The sequence below is a fragment of the Scophthalmus maximus genome, chromosome 2, assembly GCF_022379125.1.
Source record: "Scophthalmus maximus strain ysfricsl-2021 chromosome 2, ASM2237912v1, whole genome shotgun sequence".
NCBI classification, from domain to species: domain Eukaryota; kingdom Metazoa; phylum Chordata; class Actinopteri; order Pleuronectiformes; family Scophthalmidae; genus Scophthalmus; species Scophthalmus maximus.
The window spans coordinates 20820343-20844614 of NC_061516.1; the positions used below are offsets into that span (position 1 = coordinate 20820343).

Genomic DNA, 24272 nt, shown 5'->3' on the forward strand with positions numbered 1-24272 from the left:
AATGTAACGGGCTCTTTCTCAGCTCATGTCCCGTCTTTCCACAAAGTTTTGTTCAGTAGTTTTTGCGTAATCCTGCTGAGAAAGAAACGGACAGGAGCACACAAAAAACATGGACCCTTAAATCTACGTAAAGATCCAATAAAAACAAAGAATGCTCAGTTTTGTAGAAAGTTTATTTCATCTTGTCGACACATCAAAGCATGCAGTTTACATATTATTTTTATTTATCTTTCATCTTTCCTTTTATAGAAAAGCGGTTTTGAAAAGTGCATAAAAGTTTATATTTACTTGAAAAAAAATAATACAATAACCTTAATCCCTTGATAATTAGAAGATACAAATATAGATACAACATTCTGATCATTAAAAAAAACACCCTTTTTTTGGACATAGAAAAATCTCTCAAAAACAAAACATTAAAATCACTGACATAAGCTTTATTTTTGTGCTAAAAAAGATGAAAGAATACAATTAAATTGATGACAATTTATAGATTTATTTCAAATGTATGTATATATCATCTAACAGCATTGATTTTTGAATTTAAAAAAAAAATACCAATCGACCTCTAACTTCATCCTGACACTCGGGCAAACACTGAGCTCGCAACCATCGACCTCTGTCGTAATGAAAAACAAAAACCCAGGATTTCCGTCTCTACTTGTTGCCACAGTCGGCGCAGAGGATGTCTCGTCCCTTGTTCACAAAAGGCTTGTTGGACAGACTGAGGGAGCATCTCTTACAGTTGAAGCAGTACTCGTGCCAGGAGTTGCCCTCGTAGTTCACAACGTTCACTCCTTTACCAAAACCTGAGAGGGGAGGGATGGAGAGAGGAGAGGAGTCAAAGGAGAGGCGAGTCAGAGGAAAGGGGAGGGGCAGGGAGAGGAGGAGAGGGGAGTCAGAGGAATGGGGAGGGCCGAGGAGAGTCAGAGAAGAGGAGAGACTGTATTTAACCATGTGCACCATCTGCTGGTCTTTTACTGTCACATACCCTTTACTTTTATCCTCTATGAAAATGAAAAGCACAAACATAGTCCAACCTGGAAAATTCGTTGAACATTTGAGTTGGGGGCTGCAAGCTTCCACTCACGTTTACCTCATCTTTTATTTGCATGAGTGCCGATATTCAAGTCAGGAAGTATCACGTGACCACGTTCTATTTATGCATCCAGGTGGTTTTCAGTTAGTGGTAAATATCTTAAGTATAAGTATAAGCATAAGTATTGTATGTTAATACACAAAGTAAATGGAAGCATTCAGCATTAATCTGGTGCAGTATTTCCCATCGTGTTGATTTTAAAGGTACTCTACTATAAACTCATGTTTTATCTCCACCTTTGGCCAGTTTATTGTGGAGCATTTTCTCCTTAGTCACCACTTTAATTACACTTTATTGGGCATCTGAGCTCAATTTCTTCACGGTAAACGTTTCCATTATTTGACTTTACGAGCTGACGGAGACCGTCCACGTTAGATCGGTCTCCGTGAGACAGACTGCACTGGCTCATTATGAGAGGAGTCACAGGTTAAACATCCTCTTTTTATTCAAAAGTTCCAGCTCTAAAGCTTCTTTCAAGAAAAAGATTGACATTTCTGAAAAGATTGAGAAAATATATGTAGTTGTAAATCTTGTTAGTGATGCTACTTTCATCATATCTGTCTGTTGCAGTCCTGCTGAAAAACAAAATACACTTTTGACTAAATGTATGAATCTGACAAACAAAATATATTTGAATACGAAGTGTAAGTGAAAGTTCAACATGTTCATATTTTTTAGTCATTGCCTGCTTACAACATCATACTCTACTTAAGTTTTGAATCCAGTTTTTACCAGTGATGGGGTTGTGGCAGCCGCCGCACTTCTTGGCCACGGAGCTCTTGTAGCAGTCGACGCAGAAGACCTGGTCTTCGTGCTTGGTGAAACTCGTCCCTGCCAGAGCCTTCGAGCAGCAGCTGCACACGAAGCAGTGGCTGTGCCACGGCTGGTCCTGGTAGTTCACTCCGCCAGACGTTATGGGCTGGAGACGAGACGGAAGACAAGAGCCACGTGTGAAGTGTCTATATAAACATCCTCTGTGATACGACTCTCAGGGCAACTTTCAATTGTTCATGATTTTCTTTCTAGGAGGAACGATGGAGGAGGGCTGGTCTGCTCCCCGCAAGGAGAACAGTACCTTTTTGCAGCAGACGCAGTGTTTGGCAAACTTCATGTCGTAGCAGGGGCTGCAGTAGATGTCGCTCCCCTTGGAGAGGAAGCTCTGCGACCCGATCGGCCGTTTGCAGCTGAAACAGGTGAAACATTCGTCGTGCCACGAGTTTCCTTTGTACTCCACGCTCTCTGTACCTGCAGGAGACACGAGAGTGATTCAAAGAAACAGGCGAGGAGGAGCGAGTACAATCTGCAGATGGTTGATACAGTTAATAATACTCAACGTGAAAAATTTAATGTCGCAGCTAGTGTCTCCAAATTATAAACCTTGTGTACTGACAGAAAAACACCTTTTTTTTTAAAACTGTGTATGACTTTATTTTTTGAATTAGTCATTTCCAAACGTGTTACCTCTGTAATAGTTGTTTGGTTTTAAGCACCTGTAGAACCCAACAATGTAATAATGTAATAACTACCAATAATGTGATGAAGATCTTGAATTAACCCCACCAAGAATTTGACGAAACCTGATAATGTCATAACGTCCCAATAATGTAATAAAATCCCTTAACCAGCAATGTCATGTCGGGATTTTGGTAGCTATTGCATTATACGGTTAACCTTATTTTGAGTGAGTGTTTGCAGGTCGCAGGTCTCACCAGCCAGTATGGGTTTGTAGCAGCAGTGGCAGCGGGGAGCGTCCTCTCTGGAGCAGCACTTCCCACACATGATGCGGTCGTCCTTGGTGCTGAACGGCTCTTTGGCCAGAGGCTTGTAGCACTTGGCACAACGGAAACACTCCTCGTGCCAGAACCGGCCCTTATGGCTGAGCTCCTGACGGAGGAAGAGAGAGGGGGTGGCGGTTTCTTTAGAGGTCAGTGGAGAGAAAGAAAGAAAGAAAGGGAAATAAACAACAGGAGGACAACGCAACGCACATCTCATCGCACCTTGTTTTCCACAGAGATGGGTCGGTGGCACTCGGCGCAGGAGTGGGCGCAGAACTTGGTGTGGCAGCGGACGCACACGGGCCTGCCCTCGCTGCGCACGAACCTCTTCCCCCCGAGGTCTTCGCGACAGTAGAAGCAGTGCGAGCTGTCGGCCATCGCTGCACCGAGGGAGGCTCACACACCTACAGCGAGCAGGGGGGAGGAGGTGAGATAGAAACTGGTGCTGATTCGATCGCCGCAGCTAACAGTAATATTGAGGATAATAAATCCACAATTCTGTGGATCACATAATGTCAAATGGCATGATTCCCCCAAAGTATTGACTTTATACCACACAATATTTGAACCAGTAGATTTTTGTATTTTAACTTTATACATGATTTTGACATCTGGTGGTAGATTTAGTGCACAGATCTCAAAAGAGTCGAGAACGTGCCTTTTTTTCCCCACGACTGTCTGTGTTATTCAACATTCAGCAGGACCTTGTTTTTTCGTAACAAATAGTGTCGGAAAGAGGTGCCATGTTGTATTTGCTGCTGCATTTTGCCTATTTGCTGCTTTTGTGCCGCTGACCTTTTCTGTTTAAGCTGCGTGCGCCACTCGAGCTGCTGATGGAAACGAGACGAGGTCAGCGAAGGTTCCGTCACTTCACGACCCTGTTTTAAATGTCACTTTGTTGTTTTATTGGATTTTAATGAAGTATGTCAACTTGAGGAGGCGACCTACCACCACCACAGGGCGGTGCTGTTGGCACACCAGTGAAACGGGGATCAGAGAAACACGCTCTGATATTTACTCCTGCCGCTGATTAGATGCCTCCTCTCTACTTACTCTGACACTGAAATATTTCTTTCATGTAGAAACATAGTAACCACGTCTTGTTTGTTCACCTGTGGGGGGGGTTTTTTGCGTGTGTGTGCACAGCATTCATGTCAGAGTGTGGTGTGTACCTCTTTACCCCCCCACATCTTATCTACTCCGGATAAAAGGCCTCACAATAAAGTTTGACAGCCGACAACAAACATTTGAACAGTGAACACATTTCTCACTGTGCCGTGAGTTGACGTCAGTGGTAGTAAAGTGTCACTACACACCTAAAATGAATTCATCATGACAAGCCGGAGACAAAAGGGGCTTTAACTGTATCTATTTTGAATATTAACAACTCTGTTAAATACAGTTTTTCAGTTTATTGGGACTTCATTTTTCTATTCGTCCTTCATCACTGGAAGCATTTGGTCTTGTTTGCTGTAAACTGCAGAGGACTTATTTTTGTGCTTGACTTAACTCTTCTTTCACTGGAGTATTTTTACATTGTGGTACTTTTACTTGGAAGTAAAGGATCTGAATTCTTTTCTCCACCACTGTGCGAGTCAAACCCAGAACGGTTGACGTTCACAAAACTGGACTGGACCGGACTGAGCTTAGTCTGGAGCTTCCTTACGTAACTAATTTCTCCCAAAAAATCTCTCTCCCCTAAAAAATGCATAGCACATAAACTTCCTGAACATAGAACCAAAGATCACCACGTCTGACGACCGTCACGCTGCTCGCAGAGCTGTGATCACAGGGGTCGGGACTTCAGATGGTAAATAAATACACAACATGGCCGCAACCAACACACATAAACGTGGAGGAAGAGATGGATGAAGTCTGTTCCCACATCAAGTTCACGCCGGCTGGCCGCGAGGAATTCTCCCAAACTGCTGTGAGAGAGCTGAGGGGGTGTGTGTTTGTGTGTGTGTGTGTGTGTGTGTGTGTGTGTGTGTGTGTGTGTGTGTGTGTGTGTCCGCACAATGTAGTGAACACATGAAGGAATGCCTGGTATGAGTAATGTGGCGAGATCTGGAACGTCGACAACCGTTTGACAGAGCCTTCACACACACACACGCACACATGCACACACACACACACACACACACACACACACACACACACACAAACACACCTCATACATGGACCACTCCCTAGGAAACCACAAAGACCACAAACTACAGTGTTCGGCTCCTGGTCGGAGCGGCATGTCAGCACAGATTCAGGAGGAAGTAGGTTCTGCTCCTGGCTCCAACCAACGTGACCACGAGTTTGGGCTGCGTTCACAAACGTTCACATTTTCCCCCTTTTGCTTCTGACTTTCCTCTTGGGCTCTGAGCGGCAACTGTCAGAGATGGGTCGAGGGTTTGTTTTCTTAACATGGATATTTCTGTAACGATGATACCTGGTCTCATGCTGTAGGAGAGGAAGTCGTGGCTCTTTTATCAGTCACAGATGAACAGTTGCAGTTGTCGGTCGGGTGCTTTAATTTAACTTTGCTGGAAAGAACCGGAACTACAAGTTGTTCTAGTTTGAAAATCTCGCCCGTGAACCTGTTCTGTTGTGGCCTTTTTAATCTAGAGTTCATTACTCAAAGGTTTTAGTTCATTTTTTACATTTTAGTGGCTTCGTGTGGCGTTTTTTTAGCAAACTGCTTACATGTTCGCTGACATTTACGGATTTGCACCAAACACAAAGTAAAGTTGAGGTTGACGGGAACATTTAAGTTTTGGTCATAAAAGAAAATATATTTAACATACAAAATGTCAAATTTGGCCTGATGATGGCGCCGGACATCAGTTGAATCATGTCCCGACCTACTGTGTGCTGCGATTGTGTTTAGAAATACAATTTGTAGCTTAAATATTCAGCAGTTAAACAATGAAAATGATGACACTTAAATGTCTGTGATTTAATATAGTTTTTGATGAGGCCACGGAGGAAACCAATTCATAACAGTAACTGACAGCACAATATAAAGACATATTTAAATATAAACTTCGCCTTGAGCCTTTTTCTCATCTGTTATCCAGAGTTGTGACAGAGATATGTGGCCCAGGTTAAAGGTGCTCCTGTTAATTAACTTCTTTTGTGGCCTTGTCATGCGCAGCAGACTGAGGTGGACGTCATGCGGAGCGGGTATTCGTCGTCCTTTCAGCAACCTGCCGATACGTTACTTATTTAATGAAAAGCCTTCGGCTGGTTGTTTGTTCACTGGCCGAGGTTACTCATCCATCTCCCTGCTGAAGACGGTGAGTCCGGCCAAAGACAGCGCTCCTCTGGTATTTACCTGTGACAATCTGCAGCTCCCTCCCTGCTCTGTTATTTCCTGCCTCTCACTAAACTCGTGATAATTAATGTATGATTTCCTGTGCTTTCTGTTGCGTTCTGTTGCTTTCTTCGCTTGTTTTTTTTTTTTACATATATAGTGCTCGGCCAGGCTTGGCGGCTGAGAGCATCTTGGAAATGTTATCCGATGGGAGCCGTCGAAACAATGGCTGACAGGAAGCGCCAGTATCCACATCGGGCTGGAAGAAAATAAATCAGGCTTCACTGACGTCAGGCGGCTCCGAGGAAAGTGTTGCTGCACGTCTTTGCTTTGTTTTTCCGCTGTAAATATTCTCGCTTGTCATTGCACAACAGCACGTTATGCACCGCTTTCTTCTCTCCAAACCGCCAATACAGCAACGCGAGGCTGCGTCGCGAAGGGGAAGGGGGGGAGGGCAGGGTAGAGGGGCACGGGCGTCAGCCAAGGAAAACTCTGCGTGCACTTTAATCACGTTGTTGGGGCGTAAATCTGTTCATAACGTCACATCATGGAGACTGGGCTCGTGCTTAGAGGGGGGAAAAAACCCTGCACCCCGCAGGGTGATCTTATGGTTCAGACTTGCGCCTGGGTTCATGTAAGGTTCTGGGTACGGCACGTTGTGGTTATGGTTATAAAGGTTGACGCCGGCGGCCATTCTGCATTTTTCTAACTGTCGTGTGCTCAACTCAAACAGGAGTGGGTTGTACATTTGTTGAGGCATGTTTTTTAAATGATGACTCAATAAACTACAGTCTCCACGTTCATGTTCATGAAGGTCACCCGAATCACTGATGGGTTTTTAATAGTTTGTGACAACTACGGCAGAGAGAACAAAGTTAAATATTGTTGTCGCCGCAATACAAAGATGGATTTTTCTTCAAACTGTGGGGGTAGATTTGGGGGTCCAACAAACAAAATGTCCATGATATCGCCACAAACGATACGAAGAATGGAGAGAAAATCCAAAGCTTACATTGATCAAAAAATGATTCCCCATCATGTGATGTCATGAGGAAGTGACTAAGTTTGAAAATGACGTCATGCATAGTTTTAAAAAAATGCAGGTATCTCTGCATCCCATAGAATTATACACACGACCTGAACCTTATATAGACTGAAAAAAAATTGATAATCATATGGTAGGAATGATGATGTCACCATGATGTCAGAAAATTATGTCACAGAGTAGTGACGCATTAACTTTTGCAAGATTAGAGACAGATCTACAGTTTGCGGATTAACCATTAACCAACCTTCATATGGTATGAATGATGTCATCATGAAATGAAGCTATTACAATATAAAGAAGTTAACATCAACCTCCGTGAGGTCTGCAGCCTCTCCACTTAAAAGATTTCCTAAACTATGATTTGACCTAAAATTACTTCTGAATCCCTGAACATCTTCATCTCATGCTTTTTTTTCTTCTCCTCTCTGTCTATAATTTATCTCTGTGTCTATAATTTTTCTCTCCCTCTCTGTATGTTTATCCTTTCCCACCTCTGTTAAAGTTTCAGCCACCTGACTGTAACAATGACAAACCCCTGAACCTACCACGCTGCTGCTGCTGCTGCTGCCGCCGCCGCCGGAGATCTGGTGGTGTAAAAATAGAGCACAGAGAGGTGACATCATGTCCTGCGTACAAGAGGAAAATCACATACACACACACACACACACGTTTAAAACACATGGAAGGAAGAGAAAGAGGCGGAGAGGGGGGGAATCCAGTGAGAAAGAGAGAGAGAGAAAGAGAAGGAAAAAAATCCGCCGTGGCAAACATGACCAGACAAACTGTAAATATTATTTTGTCTGCATGTACCAACCATCTGTGTGATTGTCCGTGTGTGTGTGTGTGTGTGTGTGTTGGCATGAGCTTATCGCCGAAGAATGTAGTGGAAAACTGAGAAACAGGAAGTCTCCATCAGAGTGGTGAAGTTGGCACCGTCCAGACACACACACAGTGAATTCTTTAATATACCGGCCATCAAAAAGTTTACATTAACGTGTCATTCATGCCGTGGGATCCACATCGCCACACAGACCTTGGCTGAACTTCTGCAGGCGCGACCTCTGTGCAAACTTGACTTTTTGAAAACTCTTTAATCACAGACTCTTGGTTTTGCAGCCAGAAGATTAACTTTACTCTCTTGATTGGACTTCCTGGTGGTTTAAAACACAGATTGGAGTCGGAAGAGTGAATGTACAAAGTGTTCATACGTAATGTTCATCGTGATCCTGAGGTGCAATCAACATCTGTTGATCTGTTAAAAAATGTCCCTTCAGCTCGTCTGTTTCCTCCCACTGATTCACTGATGTAGATTTACAGTTGGAAATACAGTTAAGGGTCCCTCGTTGTTTAAAATGTCAAGGCGACATGATGTGATTGTTGGGGAAAGAAATGACCTTCAATTTATTGAAGTTTAAATAGCATAATGGATGAGAGTGCACGGCGAACTACCGTAGAAAAGCTGGTGTAAGACGTGTGATGATTCTCTGTCGAGAGCAACACCTTCCACATCACACGTGGTCATTTGATCCCTTGTTGTATAAAAATCATTACTTTAGAGCAGTTTTTAAAGGCCACCGCCCCTCAACCCTGCGAGGCGTTCCAACCCCGACTCCCAACACTTGCTCAAATCGAAAAATAAATACAAATCAGTGTTTGAAACTGAGCAGTGAGTTCAGCCGAACAATTTTTCACTCCACATCGGCCCACAAGAGAAAAGATAATTGTTTTATTTGGCTTTGCTGAGCCACATTCCTGCCGCTGGAGCGAAGCCAACACGAGACATCTGAGTCCGTTAGAGAGGCAGTTTTGAAGAAACCCCAGCATCACATCTGTCCCACGACAGGACAGATGTGATGGTTTTACCAGAAGCCCTGTTACTCGCTTTTCTCGAGTTACACACACACTGTTCCTAAACGAGCCTCCGTCCTCCCGTTCTCGTCCCTCGGTTCTCAGCAGCTGACAAAACTAAAACCCCTCGGCAGCCGTGTATGACCAATTTCCATTTTCCATGAATATCCATGACCTATTTAGTGTGTGTGTGTGTGTGTGTCCCAATAGTCCCAAATAATTACCGAAGATCCCAAAATAACAGTAAAGTCTAAACTTAAAATGATCTTATGGGACATTTAAGCCTTCAGCGCCATCTGTTTACTTCCAGACGGATCCAATGTGCCTAGATAAATCAACCTCACATTCCCTTTAACAAAATATGAATACATATATTTATCTTTTAGGGGAACAAGCACCAATTTAACCGTTAAACCACGGGCTACATGAACTCACAGATGGGTAACAAATGGAAGGGGAAAAAAACATTACATCTCTGCTCAAGTTCTGATTTTTCAATATTTGTTGCCCACATGTCACATATTGATTGACAACTGTGAGCGGTGGCCTCTGACTCTGGCCTTCTCTGATTGGTTAACAGGGCACAGCTCATCAGAGAGTACCACCAGTGCTCATCTACAGGGAGCTTATCCTTGGCTGCAATTCACCTAGAGGGTATAGCTCTCGATGAATTAGAATGAGTAGAATATTATCATATCCTAACATATCTGTTTTGTATGATCATCCCATTGATCAGACAGCCAGTCCTGTTCCTTACAGCTCTTTATTTGGCTTAGCTTCCTTCTGTGCACGTAACACAAAGCAGCACAAAGGCCTTTTGTTCCTGTTAATTTCACAATCACCAATCAAAGTCAACACACCCGAACACATCGCGGCACGTTCGAATGGCCCCCGCAGGTCAAAGATAAAACACTGCCAAGCCCATCAGCTAATATCAGCCTGTATTTCACCACCACATCACTCAGAGTGCTAAAAACTGCACAAGTCCATTAAAATTTTCCATTTAAAAGAAACGTAACTACAAAAAGTTACGAGTTCACCACTGGGGATCGGTGAAGAGGCAAAACACGGTGTGCCAGCAGCATCCCATTTACAATTCAAATCACGAAAGGCAAAAAAAAACCGTGATGTGGACGCAGTCAAAGTGCATAAAGTTTTATGAGCCTGTGATGTATTTTTATGGGAGTGAGCTCATGGGGATTTTTTTTTTTTTGACTCAAACTCCCTTCAGCCACCAGCGAAAGGTCAGTCACACATGTGGCTCTTGGTTTTACTCCCTGTCTGTTGTGTGTTTCTGCGTGTGGGTTGGTTTTGCACCGTTACAGATTACTGTAGCACTTCCATATGATTGTAATGAAAACCTGCAGCACTCACCAGCCAATATCCAAACATTTTAGGTGAAAGTAGTACTTCACAGTGTCAAGCATGTTGTTTCCCTCCAGAAACCTTACTGGAAAATATCTCCTTTCCCCCTTTTTTCTGTAGTGCTGTGTTCTTTACTTTAGCAGTTTATGAATTATAACAACTTTCTTGCTACAAAACTCAAAACTCCTAACGCCCAAAACTCGGAGGAATGACGTCAATCGCACAAAACACATGGATCTTGGAGTTATTTCATGCCTGGCAGATGATCCAAAATGTGCATTACTTGCATGGATGTGAGCACACACACACACACACACACGAACACACACACAGAAGGACAATGAAAAGTAGCAGTACAGGGATTTTAATTGACCTCTGTGATGCATTTTTTTCTTTCTTTTGCCTCAGCAGTTCCATCATCTGGAGAAAAAGAAGAAGAAGAAAGAAAGAAAGAAAAAAAGGAAACTTCCTAACTGGAAACAGATTTCAGGAGCAGTCCAGACTTCCACAAGTCAGCATGTAACTGTAGCTCACACACACACACACAGAAATACAGCCAACGCCCCGTGGACAACTTAAAGGTTTGTTTCCTCTCTGCATATCAATATCCTGCTTCTCAAATAAAGTGTGTGTGTGTGTGTGTGTGTGAGAGAGTTAGAGAATGAGAGAGAGAGAGAGAGAGCAGAGTTGCACTACTGTAGCGGGACTGTAGGTGATCTGAGATCAATAACTTCATATTGCCGGAGTTTGGAGATAATCGTATAGAAAACTTTCAAACTGCAAAATGCTAAATAAAGAACCACAACTGTTCTGTCTAAAAACACCTCTTAGTTGAAGGAGGTTTGGCTGTAGCGTCAGGAGGAGCAGCGGACCTCCGCGGACTTCTTACCGGGGTCAGAGTTGATGTCTGCGGCCGAGGAGGAGCGTCTCTCTGGAGGCTGCGCGACTCCGCTTCACCGGGACCTTCGCGCGTTATAAACGCTGCTCTGCGTCAAGCCCGCGACAAGGCTCCGACCGGAAGAAGAGTAGGCCCCCTTCAAAACAAAATATCACGCTTAAAATGAAGTGGACTGCAGCTGCCATCAAAATAAAAGTCGTTAGTACTACGTCTCATAATCGCCATTACATTCGCTGTTTACATGTAGCGTCACCGTCACTACAGCTAACCGTGTTAGCAAGGCTAGCAAGCTACCTGTTAGCTTTACCGAGCCACATTAAAAGATATATACCGGTACATATATTTCCCAATGTATTTGTATTGACAACAGCTATATAAATATACTTACTTTCACAATGTTGATAAAGAAGTTATCAGTTTTGTTGGCGTATTAATAATGGACGGCAACCGCTATGACTGTGGGCGGGCCCTCAAACGGTGATAGGTCAATACTTGGATGGATGACGGGCGAATCTTGTTAGTGATGCGAGCGCTGATTGGTCCATCCTGTCAGATTCTTGGTTACCAGCAAACACCTGGCTTCTCAGGCAGATAGGAGTACAGACTTTTTTCTTCCTTTCATAAAAAAAGGGGCAAACATGTTGAATTCCAGAGTTTGCTTTTATTTACTTCCTGTACACTCACAATATGTCTGACTGAGGAGACACAGCTCGTAACTTCAGGAGGACAACAGGGGAAAGAATCTATTCAGTCGGAGATCAATTTTTTCCCTCAGCTTCACATTTAAAAAATAACTTTCACATGTAGAACTATTGCAGGTTTATTTTTTTTTGCAAACAGTAGAAACATAGTGACATGTTTAGATTTTAAGTTTTTAGTTGTGGCTGCTATTCTAAGATTTCATCTCATTCTTCAAAATGTACATCGTTTTTTTTATGGTTCAAAATATAAGCAAGAAATGAACATTTCTTCGCAGAGACAAGAAGACAAAAAAATTCATATCTCTGGTTGATTACACCGTAACTCAAACCCTCATGTGAAGAATACTGCTAGAAGATCAACATAACACTTGTGCAGCGTGACACACAATTAAAATAAACATGTAATTATGACCAGGACTTCATTTTGTACCTCAGTCATAAGGATCAGCCTCGGTGTGTTGGACGGGCAAAGTATCCCTCATGGAGGTGGAAACAGTCGATGAGCTCGGTCGCCATAGAGATCAACAATGCATCAGTAAAAAGTCAGTGACATCCTCTATCTACTGTACTACTGTACTGTGTCATCATCTTTCCTTTGACCTTCAAATTTCCCATTCAGCTCCTGACTTTTTCATCTAAAAAGCGAAACAAACATTTTTGACAAGTACACAATAAGTTCTGTCCACAAAATGATTATATATGACAAAATATTGAGTGTTATTTTCCATTGATGCAGATACAGTATTTTAGTTTGCACTCTGCAGGGCACCAAGAAAAAAAATTGAAAAATGGCAGTCACCTAATTATACTGGGAAAACAAGATCTGACAGAAGGTTTAGTGTTATATATAAAAACCAAAAAAAGAAAAGATCATATTACTGCACATTAGCAAATCAAATATATACAAAATCTACATTAGGTCATTGAATATCTGAATAGGCACTTTAATTCAAAACAGTTCAGCCAGCCCTCGAGAGTCGTCTTTGTTGATACAACATCACAAAGACACAGCCATTAACCTTTTTTTTTTTGTCTCAAATAAAGACGATTAAAACAGATGACGAAAGAAAACCAAGAGATGGACGTTAGCCCTAATAACCACATCAGTAGATTTGGCCACGCACACGCACGCACAATTGTAAAAATGCAAAAGTTTCAAAGTAGAAGCATTTGCTACAGTATGGAAACGATCTCTTTTAACATGAACACACGCTGCAGAGGATGACAAACTCCTGGAATGAAACATCCACCTCCCTCCTGACTTCCCCTCAGTGGGAGGAGTCATAGTGCTTTTCAAGAAAAAGGCTCATGACATTGAGGCCTTTCACCGCTGAGCCGCTTCCTGTAAAAGAACAGGTGCGACGCAACCGTCCATGTTACACAATAAATAAATAAATAAACTGAATAAATCAATTATAAATAATTGTTTTGTGTAAAATAAATAAATCAAAAGAGTAAAAAAGACTGAAGAGAAATGGACGGCGGTGATAAAATGTAAAATAATGGGAGTTGCTCCTGACTCGTGGAAGCAGTGTTTTTTTTTGTCTCATGGTATCTACGGTATTTTAGGGCTGTGGCTTAAGATTATTTTTTCATTTGTCTGACAATTTATTTTCTTGAATAATCAATCATTATTTTATATTGATTAGAGTATGAGAATTCCATGCTGTACAGACAAAATGTATATGTATAATGTAAAATGACTCAGAAACAGAAATCGTAAAAATGACGATAAAGTGAGAGATAACTGGTCAACTGAGCAGCATGTCGAGATGGTTTCCATTTAAGTTTCTGTCAATCAACTGATTGATTAACTACCTCAAGGCTGCAGCTCTAATTTACTTAAAATCTTGTAGAAAATATTTTAAAACCCACTACTGCTCCCATCACAGGTACCAGTGTCCTCGTCTAGTTGCTTCCTCTTTGGCCAATTAAAATCCCTGGTTTCACCTCTTTGAATCTTATCCGCCAACTGAACAGGAGGTTGAACACAACAGGTCGCAGGGAAAAATGATAAGTCAAGGTCAAATCAACTAGATACAAGAGCGAGATTAGTAAAAAAAAAAAAAAGCTCAATAACAACACTGGATGTCAAGAAGTGCCACCAGAGCAAACGTTACATCCTCTGGTTCAGCGAGACAGATACTCGATGGAAGCGAGACAAACACGGGACCTTTTGTCAGAAGCAACTTCACCACCCCAAAAAAAAGGGGTAAACTGCATATGAAACTGTTTGAGCAATCGCGGCACTCGGCCACAGGGTGTTTGGTGCTTTCACAGAGCACAGGTAAAGCACCGTACCACACACTCGGGAGCAAATATTACCGTCCCGTTTTAGTTTTAGTTTTTTTCAGCCTCCTCAAATGTTCACTAAATGTGCATCTCGCATCGATTTATAGGTAGCCACTAGACTTGAGGTGCTTTTAATATACAGTACCTAACTTTACATGTAGTGCATTCACATTCAAGAATTAGGTCATCCACCTCAACTGTGGGTAAAATAGAGCACGCCTCGAGGCTTGTCACAGAGCTGAAACTATTTTTTTAAAATATTGGACGAGGGAGGAGGCTGCATCAACATGAAACAAACACACAGTTTGACATTTCAATCAAAATAAAATAAAATAATCAGTTGAGATGGTTTTGGGGATGTGACGCCTTCTTACAGTCTGTGTCTGCGAGGATCAGCGCGCGGCGGGGAGGGCGGTGGGGGGAGGGTGACGGTGGTCGGGGGCTCCAGCGGGTCGTCCATTGGCAGGACCAGACGGGTGCCCCTGATCGCCACTTCGTGTTCGGCCAGGGCGAGCTCGTGATCCAGCCCCTCGTCGGACGGGCCGCCCCCGGTGCTGGCAGTGGAGGAGCGATTGCGGTTGACGGTGCGGGATCCGGATGCGTCAGTGCTGACGGTAACGTCGGCGTACATGGAGCTCACACTGGCGTCGTTCAGGATGAAGTCGGAGTCGTCGTCGAAGAGCTGGCCTTCATTCTGGAGCGTGGAAAGGGAAAAGTCTTTTAAGCAAAGAAACTTTTACTTAAAAAAAACAAACTTCAACACCAGTTTAATCCTGGGTAACAGCTAGTAGATAAACTCCTGAATTACAAAATACAAGAGATTCTGTGTCAAATTAATGTTTCATGTCCAAACCTCATAGGCCTGTGGGCTGGTGAGGCATCGTGCTAGCGGTCCACAACAAGCTGGCAGCGTAGCGGTGAGAGGCGGACCGCTGTGTGTCAGCAGCGGTTTCAGGTAGCTGGTGAACAAGCTTCAGTCAAGGTCTAAACAAGTTAAACACACTTACTTTTAATCAAACAAACACTCTGATGTGGTTGAAGTTAGGAAACACTCTGCAAATCTGCACTTCGGTACCGACAGATCAGGTTCAAACTGTTTATTTCCTGACAGTTTGTAAAGAGCACCCTCTGGTGTTCAGAGCTGAATTCAGCATCTACATCTCTGAGAAACAAGATTTGAAATATCGTGATCCACGGCTCAAAGGATACTTGTGGTCAAAGTTGTACCAGATCCTGAAGGGCCAGGCACTCTCGTGCTTAGTGTTCCTCCGCTGCGACCCATCCAACACCGCAGAACCCTGACGAGCAGAACATTTACGGTTTCAATTACTTTTATGTGACGTGAGGTTAACAGCTTGACAGTGGGGGGGGGGCAATTATAAATAACCGCTAAAACATGAGAATCTGTAATGATGACTTACAGAGTGTTCTTGATCAGAGTCCACACCCACCCTGAAAGAGAAAAAGGAAGCAAAGGTTAATTTGGACAGAAAAACACAGAAATGGAGGATGAAACACACGAGTGATGCGCGGCCGTACGGTATGCTCATGAAGGACAGCATGGGCATGGTGCCGCCGCCGCAGATCCAGACGGTGAAGAAGACGATGAGGAGGGTGGTCGAAAACATCATCTGACGAGCGTACGTCGCTGTGTCCCGGATGGAAAGGGCAAAGGTCATCGCCCCGCGCAGACCTGAGGGAGACAAGATAGTGTGTGAGGGAAGAAGAAAGAGGGTATGTGTCACAGGGATAAAATGGTGAAAAATGTCGATCGTGTTTCCCCAAACCCCAGTATGATGTTTTGTTTTGTTCACAGACCAAAGATATTAAGTTTACTGTCATAGAGAGCAAAGAAACCAGAAAATATTCAATTAAATATCCATTCAAGAAGCTGAAATCAGAGAATTTTGACTTTTTTTTCCTCATCAAAACTACTTGAACCGATTAATCGATTATCAAAATAGTTGCCAATTAATTTAGTAGTCGATTAGTAATTGATTAACTGTTGCAGCTCTAGATACACCTGCACTGTGTTGAAACATCAATTTCGGCGGTGAGATTAAAGGCTCCATTTAGGTGCAATTGTTCACACTTCAGCTTTTTTACAGCTGCAGGAGCACCAAAAGCATTAAGGGGGGTTTTCTATTATAAGTCTGTTTACACAGTGAATGTCAGCTGACGTAGGGGCCGATATTCATAACAATACCTTATGAGTAGGAGAATTGTGTTGGCACAATATTATCTAGGCTTAAGGAGCCAAGTCTGAGAAGCGTCACTATGAGAGAGACATTATTGAGACCCCCAGACACCAAACATACCTGCAAACATCATGACATGCTGAAGCTTGGACCCGATCTTGTTCTTGCGGCCCAGGTTGAGCAGGAAGGACAGAGGGTAGATGTTTGCGGCTCTGCCCAGAAACACGGCCACCTACACCGCGCAGGAAGGTCAAGGACACAACGCAGCGATACAGTGACACAGTGATACAGTGCAAACTGCAATGGAAAATAATCGTGGGTAGACGGCAGCACGGAAAGTCTCTCTCAGGGTTGAATAATCTCCCTTTCATTCTGCTTGTGCTCTTGTTCTAGGGCTTTCTGAAGGACTTTAAAAACACATTTACTGTATTAAATACTGCTTTTTATAAATCATGAATAATAGTAATTGCTGCAGGTATAAAACAGCAAAAAAATCAAAATTTTGACTAGCTTAAAAAACAACAGTGCGTGTCAGACGACCACTTATTTGTGGAGCAGAGAGGCCATGATTTTGTTTGTGTGGAGGATTAACGCCAGGCAGAGTTAAAAAAAAAAAAAAGATACAAAGGCTCCGATGATGAACAGAGGGTTGAAGACATGTGACTGGAAGGAGAAGAGCGTCAGGCCCATGTAGGAGAAGATGAAGTTCTCAGCCAGGAAGTTCAGCAGCTCGAACAACTGATTTGGGGAAGAGAAAACATTTTTTTTGTAAACATGCAGAACGTACATTGAAGAAAGTACATTGTGACATGGGGAAGGTTTCTGGTAAACTTTGCAATCTGTCACTATTTTGATCAGATGACTCATGACAGCTTGAGGGAAACGTGTAATCGGTCTTTTTCAGATTTACAGATAAAATTGCATTACTCATTCAAAATAATCCGTCCCCCATCACACAGGAAATATATATGAATTTTACAGCAGCAATTTACTTACTAAAGTTACATTACATTAAAAATCCTCAGTTGATGTCTGGAGAATAACTGAAAACAAAGTGTGCTCCCAGCTAGCTGACTTTTTATAAATAAATGAAATTCATTTTATATTTCCGGGCCTTTAAAGACACGCAAAATTAATTTCACACAGTTTCTATCTGAGATATATCGATGTTGAGTCTGTCGTGGTTCTCCTCCTCCAGTCTCACTGCTGCTGTTGATGAAGATGACCACAGGTTTATTCAAGTTCAGATCCTATCTTACGCATTAGAAACCCAACGCTGTGCCACATGCTAATGTCCATGTCAATCCTGCCCTGCCATGTGGTGATTTGTCAAGACTCAGATGTGCCCAGATGACACAAAGCTATTTGTGCGAAGTACCCGCAGCCGTCAAATCAATCAGCTGTGGCCTTCAGCGATTTTTATATGTTGTCCACTTGTGGATTTTCTCAGAAATTTCTGCAGGTTCAAACATCCTGTTTTCTGCGTATTTTCAAGGAATTTCTGTGTTTTTAATTCTGAAACTACTGAACGTTGTTGACAACACTTTTCAAAAAAAAAAAATAATAATAATCTCTAATCTTGTTAGTGCTGGTACTGGCAGCAGCAGTATTGGACTTGCGATGATTTAAGCTGTGTGAAGACATTTCACCTGTTTGGTCCTGTCTTGAGAGTCAGGGGAGAGATTGTTGTAGGTGTAGTGAGCCTGAGTGATCCCACAGAACAACACCGCTACGACACCTGAATAATAACAAAGAAACACAGAGGACTTCAGTGACTTCAGTGTCAATCAAAACACCAAATTATACTGTGGTAGCAGTGGGGTCAAAAGCATTTTTTTTTTTTTTTAAATCAGTAATGATTAAAATATCCCTTTAGTCCTTTTCATAAAAGAAAATGAATTGGTAACAACATAAAAATAAAAAATCTGAAAAATAAAAGCTATTTTGAGATGAATAACAGTTGTTTTTTTTCAATGGGAAAAAAATGAACAGGCAGTTTTATGAACAGATAAACAAGGTCCTTGTCCTTGGCCCGTCTTGTTGTTGAGGAGTAAAACATCAAACTTTAAAAATCCACCACATCCAGGAGCCTGAGGGTTTGTCTGAGAAGGATTGATGATTTCAAGCGTCACAGTGTCAATTATTCATCCCTCACCATGTTAATAAAGTCATCGCTTTGCCAAAATAAAAGTTTTATTTTACGGAATAAATAATGCAGAAAAGATGTGATTAATGTACAAAAAAAATGTTTATTGTATTAATTCAAGTTCTATATATTTGGTTGAATTTGTGTTGTCTTTTTTAATTATAGTTATCAATTACTTTTTTTTACATTTATAATTATATTTCTTGTCATAAGGGTTGGATAACAACATCTTAGGAATTAACGGCAATTTAAAAAAAAGATATCGGTATAGACACAGAAAAATCCATATTGTTAGTCTCAATTGAATAATATATGATCATAATTACGGCAGGTGTGTGCGTGTGTGTGTACCTGTGAACCCGCAGGCCTCAGCCAACAGGAAAGTGCTCCAGGACATGAGGAAAAAAAGAGCCGTCTCCAGCAACGGGAAGTCCCTCAACTTAGTGAACTTGGTGACGTGATCAAAACTGAAAGTCAAGGACAGAAAACACAACCGGCCCATCCACACAACACCTGCAGCCCTAATGAGTGACAACAGAAACACGGTCATGTTTACATTTAAACTGAAGTAGTAGGTAAAATGTACTAAGAAAGGAAATCAGTTTAACACATACAGGTTAACACATTGTCCATACAATAATTAAACAGTTAATCCTGAACAAATGCGTTAGTCTGTTGCTTCATCTGTATATCTGTGAGTATGAATATATATCATTCTAATAATATTCAACATTATGTTACAGTCAGAAACCGGTGAAAGGATATGAGGGCGGTCATGACTCCGGTGGCCACTCCGAGAGCAAAGGATCCGCTGAAGACACCCAGGAAGAGGCCTAAGGATTTCAACAGGGCCATGCCTTCAAAGCTGTGGCTGTTGTCTCCCGCAGGCTGGTACGCCACGATGGAGCTGAGGGTCAGATAGACACAGGAGTAATAACAACATTTACATGACAAAAAGAAAATAATAAAGAACATGGTATTTACATAGCACTTTTCAAGGAACTCAAAGTCGCTTAAAATAGACAGTTCCTAAGAATCCAGGAAGTGGTCGAATGCGACACATGCTCAGAAAACGTCACAAAACAGAAAACATTTTCAAGATGTTAAGAGTCAAGCATCAACTTAAACCTGCAGCAACCCAAATCCAATTCTGCTTTTAAACACATTTAGGGGATTTTGATCACAAAGACTTAACACACATGGACTGGAGTTGGGTTTTACAGTGGTAAAATGGGAAGGGGGGATTGGGGTCCTGGATCGCTCAACTCTATTTGGTTGATATCCAACAAGAGTGCAAACAAGTTGGGGAACAACCGATTTAGGTGCTACTGCTTTATGAGGAGTAGCACCTGAATTAGCCGAAAGCCCCCCCGCAAAAAAATCATCAGCACTAATATCCAGCAGTAACTTCTTACAAGCAGAAATTACCAAAACAGTCATTAAAAAGTATTTTCTGGTCATTAGCCGGTTAGAGAATAATGAAAAAGTTGAAAAATGATACAGGGAATGGATATTTAAAGGGGTTCACAGGCTGGAGGGGGTAAAGGGAAGGGTAGTGATCATCCTAATGGGTGGATGCTCAAGGCTACACTCTAAAAAAGGAGATGTGCATTACATTGACTGAATGCAGATGACCAGGTTCTAGAACTAAATCCCATGCAGAAAGACCACTACCCAAACCTAACCAAACCAAACCACCTGCCCACCCACCCACCGGGGGCTCAATGTCTGGTTTTCTCCCAGCCATTCCTCCGCCCCGTCGGACCAGACTGGGCCATCATCTCCTGTGGAGTGCATGGCACCAGCGGCCCGCCCACCCTGTTTCTCCAACCGGAGGAGAACACTGTAGACATACGTACAGGCAGGCGATGAGTGACACGGGCGGGTGAAGGGAGGCAAGCAGTGAAATGACAGGGATCGATGGTTAGTGTGATTAATGTACAATTTTAAAAAATCAGTGGAATTTGAATCATTACTATTACTATAATTAATTTGCCACAGTTAGCCTCAATACAGTGCAGATCAGCAACACATACATGGGATGTACACAGAAATGTCAGGAAGCCCAATACAGTACGAACAGAAGGAATGATTACAGCGACTTATAACTTTTAAAATGTGCATACTGTTTTGAAATAAGTGAACCTATTCTTTCACTACTTTTTTACTTTAACGACAAGGAAGTGGGGAAATACATGTTCCTGCACGTGGAAATTTCTGTAGCAGGTAAATCGGTGCTTACGAAGAGAGGACAATGGCCACGGCGTCGTTGAGGACACTCTCCCCAAAGAGTAAAGCATACAGGTCCACGTCTACCTTGAGCTCGTTGAAGATGGCCAGCACTGTCACTGAAATACAGAGGAGAGGGGGGAAAACCCATCACATGAATACTGATTGAGCAACAGGAGGGAGGAGTGTCTTCAAACAATGATCACGAAGATGGCGGTGAAATATATGGATGGTGAAAGCTGATGAGACTGTTCCTACCTGGGTCTGTTGCTGAGACGATGGCGCCAAAGAAGAGGCAGTCGGTAAAGAAGAAATCTCCGCCTAGCTGTCCCACAAATTTCATGAAGGACACAACGCCGTACATGATCAACCTAGGAGGACAGAAAGAGGGAGACACCGGCACAGTTGAGTAAATCTGATGTAATGGATTTGAGTATCAAATGTAAGGTATAATGGCAAAAGCAAAACATCATAAATGTCTGAGGTTATTTCAGAGATGACCGAATGACTCACCCGATGACAAAGCACGATATAACTGTTCCGAAGAAAGCATAGGCCAGGATGGAGCCGATGTTTCTGAAGAAATGTCTCTGGAACAGACAAAAGACACAGATTTATAAAAAAAATAAACGAGAGAAATAAATAGAAATGTATGAAGAATCACATGACCTTCTTACCCTTTTCAGACTGTAACCAGCGTGGAAGATGATGGGAGGTAGCAGAATGTTGAAAAATACTTCTGGGTCAAAGGTCACCTGAAGACAGTGGTTATCAGAAGTTAGACACCTGTTCACAAGTTCCTCACTTAATGCAAACTAGTAGACTGCCAACATTGTTATTTCCTATAGACCGATCATCATTCAGACATACAGTTAATGTTCCATCAGAAGAGGCCATGTTGTCTTCGCATTTGTAAGTTGCAGCGGTCGTATTCATCCATCTTTGTGTTGTCTTTGCCAGATGGAGCGCAAAAGCATCTCATAATTCATATAAAGTAATTCTGATTTGATTCTGAGCATCTCAGTCTAAGGTAGTAGGACTTTTCATATCCATGTCCATGTAACAGAAGGAGCCGTACGAGCTCCTCAATTTGTCTTGGCTGGCCGGAGTCATTCTCATGTTCCGCATTACCCTGTGTTTTGCCGTGTCACGTTCACTATCCTCCACGTTTGTTTGTGTTGCGTTCTCGCAGACAGAGCAAAATCCAGTATTAAAACAAGCAATAGATATTTTCACAGAAGTTCCAAAGGCACAGGAACAGGAAGATTAAGCAAATTTAGTCGACCGAAGTAATCAAAAGTGGTTAGTGGCGAGCGTACAAAATGGTCTCATTGGCCAGTCTACTCCCTTCCAAATATGCCAAAAATAAGCTTTAAAAGTGTGGAAGACGGTACAAATGTGTAATGCCGTCCTCTGTAAAATTGGCAACAAAGCCTTGACTTTGTCATTTGTCCTTTAGTATTAAAATCCTTTCGGCAGCCCCATCCCCCCCGATTATTATCTGCCACAAGCTACAAGCAAAAGGACATGATTGCAGTTGAGGGTCTTCAAAAATGCTGGGGTGATGGGTTAGGGTTAGACAAACTCAACTGTATGCAATCACAGAATTTGAATGTATTTAGCTGTATATTCCAAGATGTTTTCAGTTGGTAACGTCATTTGCTCCCTTGCCTTCCTCAGCATCTCGTCGTCCTGCACTTGGTGGCCTTTGCTGCGGCTGACCTCCCCCTTCAGGGTGTACTCGTAGAATCGGCCGCTGACGTTGACCAACAGGGTGGCGGGACTGGCGTTGACGGCGCAGCTGAGAACCAGGTCGCTCGTGCTCTGGGGCACGTGGACGCCGAACCGCAGGATCACACCCACCAACAGGCCTTTAGGGGAGGGGGAGGCAAGAGGAGGGAAGAGGAGGCGAGAGGGGTCAAAGGATAGGTATCTCTTGTGCAGCAAAATTATTTGAGTTACAAAGAACAAAAATGTAATTGGCACAAGTTAATTATTGTGAGAGGAACTGATTAATCAATGCAGCTTCCCACTGCCTGCTGAAAATGAATGATGGTGCAGGTGCTATTAACAACAACATCATACATTTCCCCTTTTCACTTCAGCTGATGAAACTCAGAAGCAACGGGATTCCTCAACCCTAACATGTACGTATAATAGGTGTATATCACATATATAATACAATATATTAAATAAACATAATAACAATAGAAGCTCGTGTCATGGATGACGTCCCCCTCGGGCAGTAACGACACCTGATCACAAGCTGTCGTGGTGCGTTCACGGGTCAAGTGTGAGGGGGGGGCTAACTCCGTCACAGCCCTGCGAGAATTCAACGCAAAGTTAAAACAGGCGATGGACGCTAGCTTAAAGGTTAGCGGGCTCTTACCGTAGATCATGGCGAGTCCCGTTTCGTGCAGGAACCTGAACCGCCGGTGTTTGAACAGCCATATGGTCAAGATGGTGAGCGTTAAGAGCATTATGAATATGAGGAGATTGGCACTGTCCTGGCGGTGGCTCTCCTCGGCCATCCTCTCGGTCGCGACGTTGTCCATTGCGGGGCTCACGCCTTGGCTCTCGCCTCGGCTCGCGACGAGCACCAGCGTCGAGAGAAACGGCAGCAGCAGCCGCGCTCTCGACGGTTTGACACCGACCAAGTGTCTCGGCGTCGTTCCCATTGTGACTTTCTGTGAGGCGGTTACATTTGTCGTTGAACTCCTGTCGTTTGGGGGTTTTTTTAATGTGGGAAAAACTACTGCTTCAGCGCGAGACGACGGCTGATGACAGCTCCTTCCGCAGCCGTTATCAAAACACTGCGACTTCCGGCTCTTCAAAATAAAAGTCGCATATATGTTTGAAGGGATAGTTCAGAGATTTTGAAGTGAGGTTGTATGAGTAACTTATGCACGGTTAATGTGTTACCTTATGGAGATGGTGATCAGCGAGGTCATTTAACGAGTTTGAACGCCCCTTCAAAATCACTGAACTATCCCTTTAATAACGGTTGAGGTTTTCTTGAAATTCCCAAAACGCGTGATTGTGTAATGAAATCTGGCAGAAATAAATACTATGAACACACGAAAAACATGCAAATAGTCAACCAAATTAGAATAAAATTGAATAAAATAAAAATAGGTAAAATAAAAGATAAATAACAGGCAAGGAAATGTTATCTGGTTTTTCTGCATCATCATTCATTAATCTAAGTCGCAAATAAGTTAGCCATTTACAAACATAACGTGCTTAAGTTAATAACACACAAACATAATCTCAAGAGTCCTGATTGGACACACCCCTTAAACATTAAAACAAACACAGTGCTAATGGAAACATTGAGTGAACTCTTGGACTAAATAACCGGTTGGACTT

At 42.6% G+C, this 24272-nt stretch overlaps 2 protein-coding genes and 1 long non-coding RNA gene across 5 annotated transcripts; 1 reads left to right on the forward strand and 2 right to left on the reverse strand.

Moving 5' to 3' along the window:
- Nucleotides 1-155: 155 nt before the first annotated feature.
- On the reverse strand, nt 156-11473 carry LOC118301280 (four and a half LIM domains protein 1). 2 transcript variants are annotated; one of them, XM_035626619.2, is made up of 7 exons: nt 11329-11473; nt 7772-7810; nt 3097-3278; nt 2809-2983; nt 2175-2344; nt 1832-2018; nt 156-809 (listed from the first exon to the last, which is right to left on the reverse strand). In XM_035626619.2, the coding sequence occupies exons 3-7, from the start codon at nt 3250-3252 to the stop codon at nt 658-660; spliced, it is 840 nt and encodes a 279-aa protein (XP_035482512.1). In that variant the 5' UTR covers nt 3253-3278; nt 7772-7810; nt 11329-11473; the 3' UTR covers nt 156-657. The 2 variants fall into 2 exon arrangements, with proteins under 2 accessions (XP_035482512.1, XP_035482513.1); XM_035626620.2 differs by lacking the exon at nt 7772-7810 and having other exon boundaries at nt 11329-11462.
- On the forward strand, nt 6637-11983 carry LOC118301282. Its single transcript, XR_004790277.2, has 2 exons — nt 6637-11020; nt 11271-11983. It is a non-coding gene; the product is annotated as an uncharacterized LOC118301282 (long non-coding RNA).
- Nucleotides 11979-23717, reverse strand: LOC118301275 (sodium/hydrogen exchanger 6-like). Of its 2 annotated transcripts, XM_035626611.2 has the most exons (16): nt 23293-23717; nt 22575-22774; nt 21581-21658; nt 21417-21493; nt 21162-21274; nt 20917-21022; nt 19440-19581; nt 19026-19131; nt 18178-18266; nt 17153-17266; nt 16649-16760; nt 15870-16023; nt 15752-15782; nt 15540-15628; nt 15184-15289; nt 11979-15024 (listed from the first exon to the last, which is right to left on the reverse strand). In XM_035626611.2, the coding sequence occupies exons 1-16, from the start codon at nt 23579-23581 to the stop codon at nt 14701-14703; spliced, it is 2130 nt and encodes a 709-aa protein (XP_035482504.1). In that variant the 5' UTR covers nt 23582-23717; the 3' UTR covers nt 11979-14700. The 2 variants fall into 2 exon arrangements, with proteins under 2 accessions (XP_035482504.1, XP_035482503.1); XM_035626610.2 differs by having other exon boundaries at nt 15752-16023.
- Nucleotides 23718-24272: the final 555 nt, after the last annotated feature.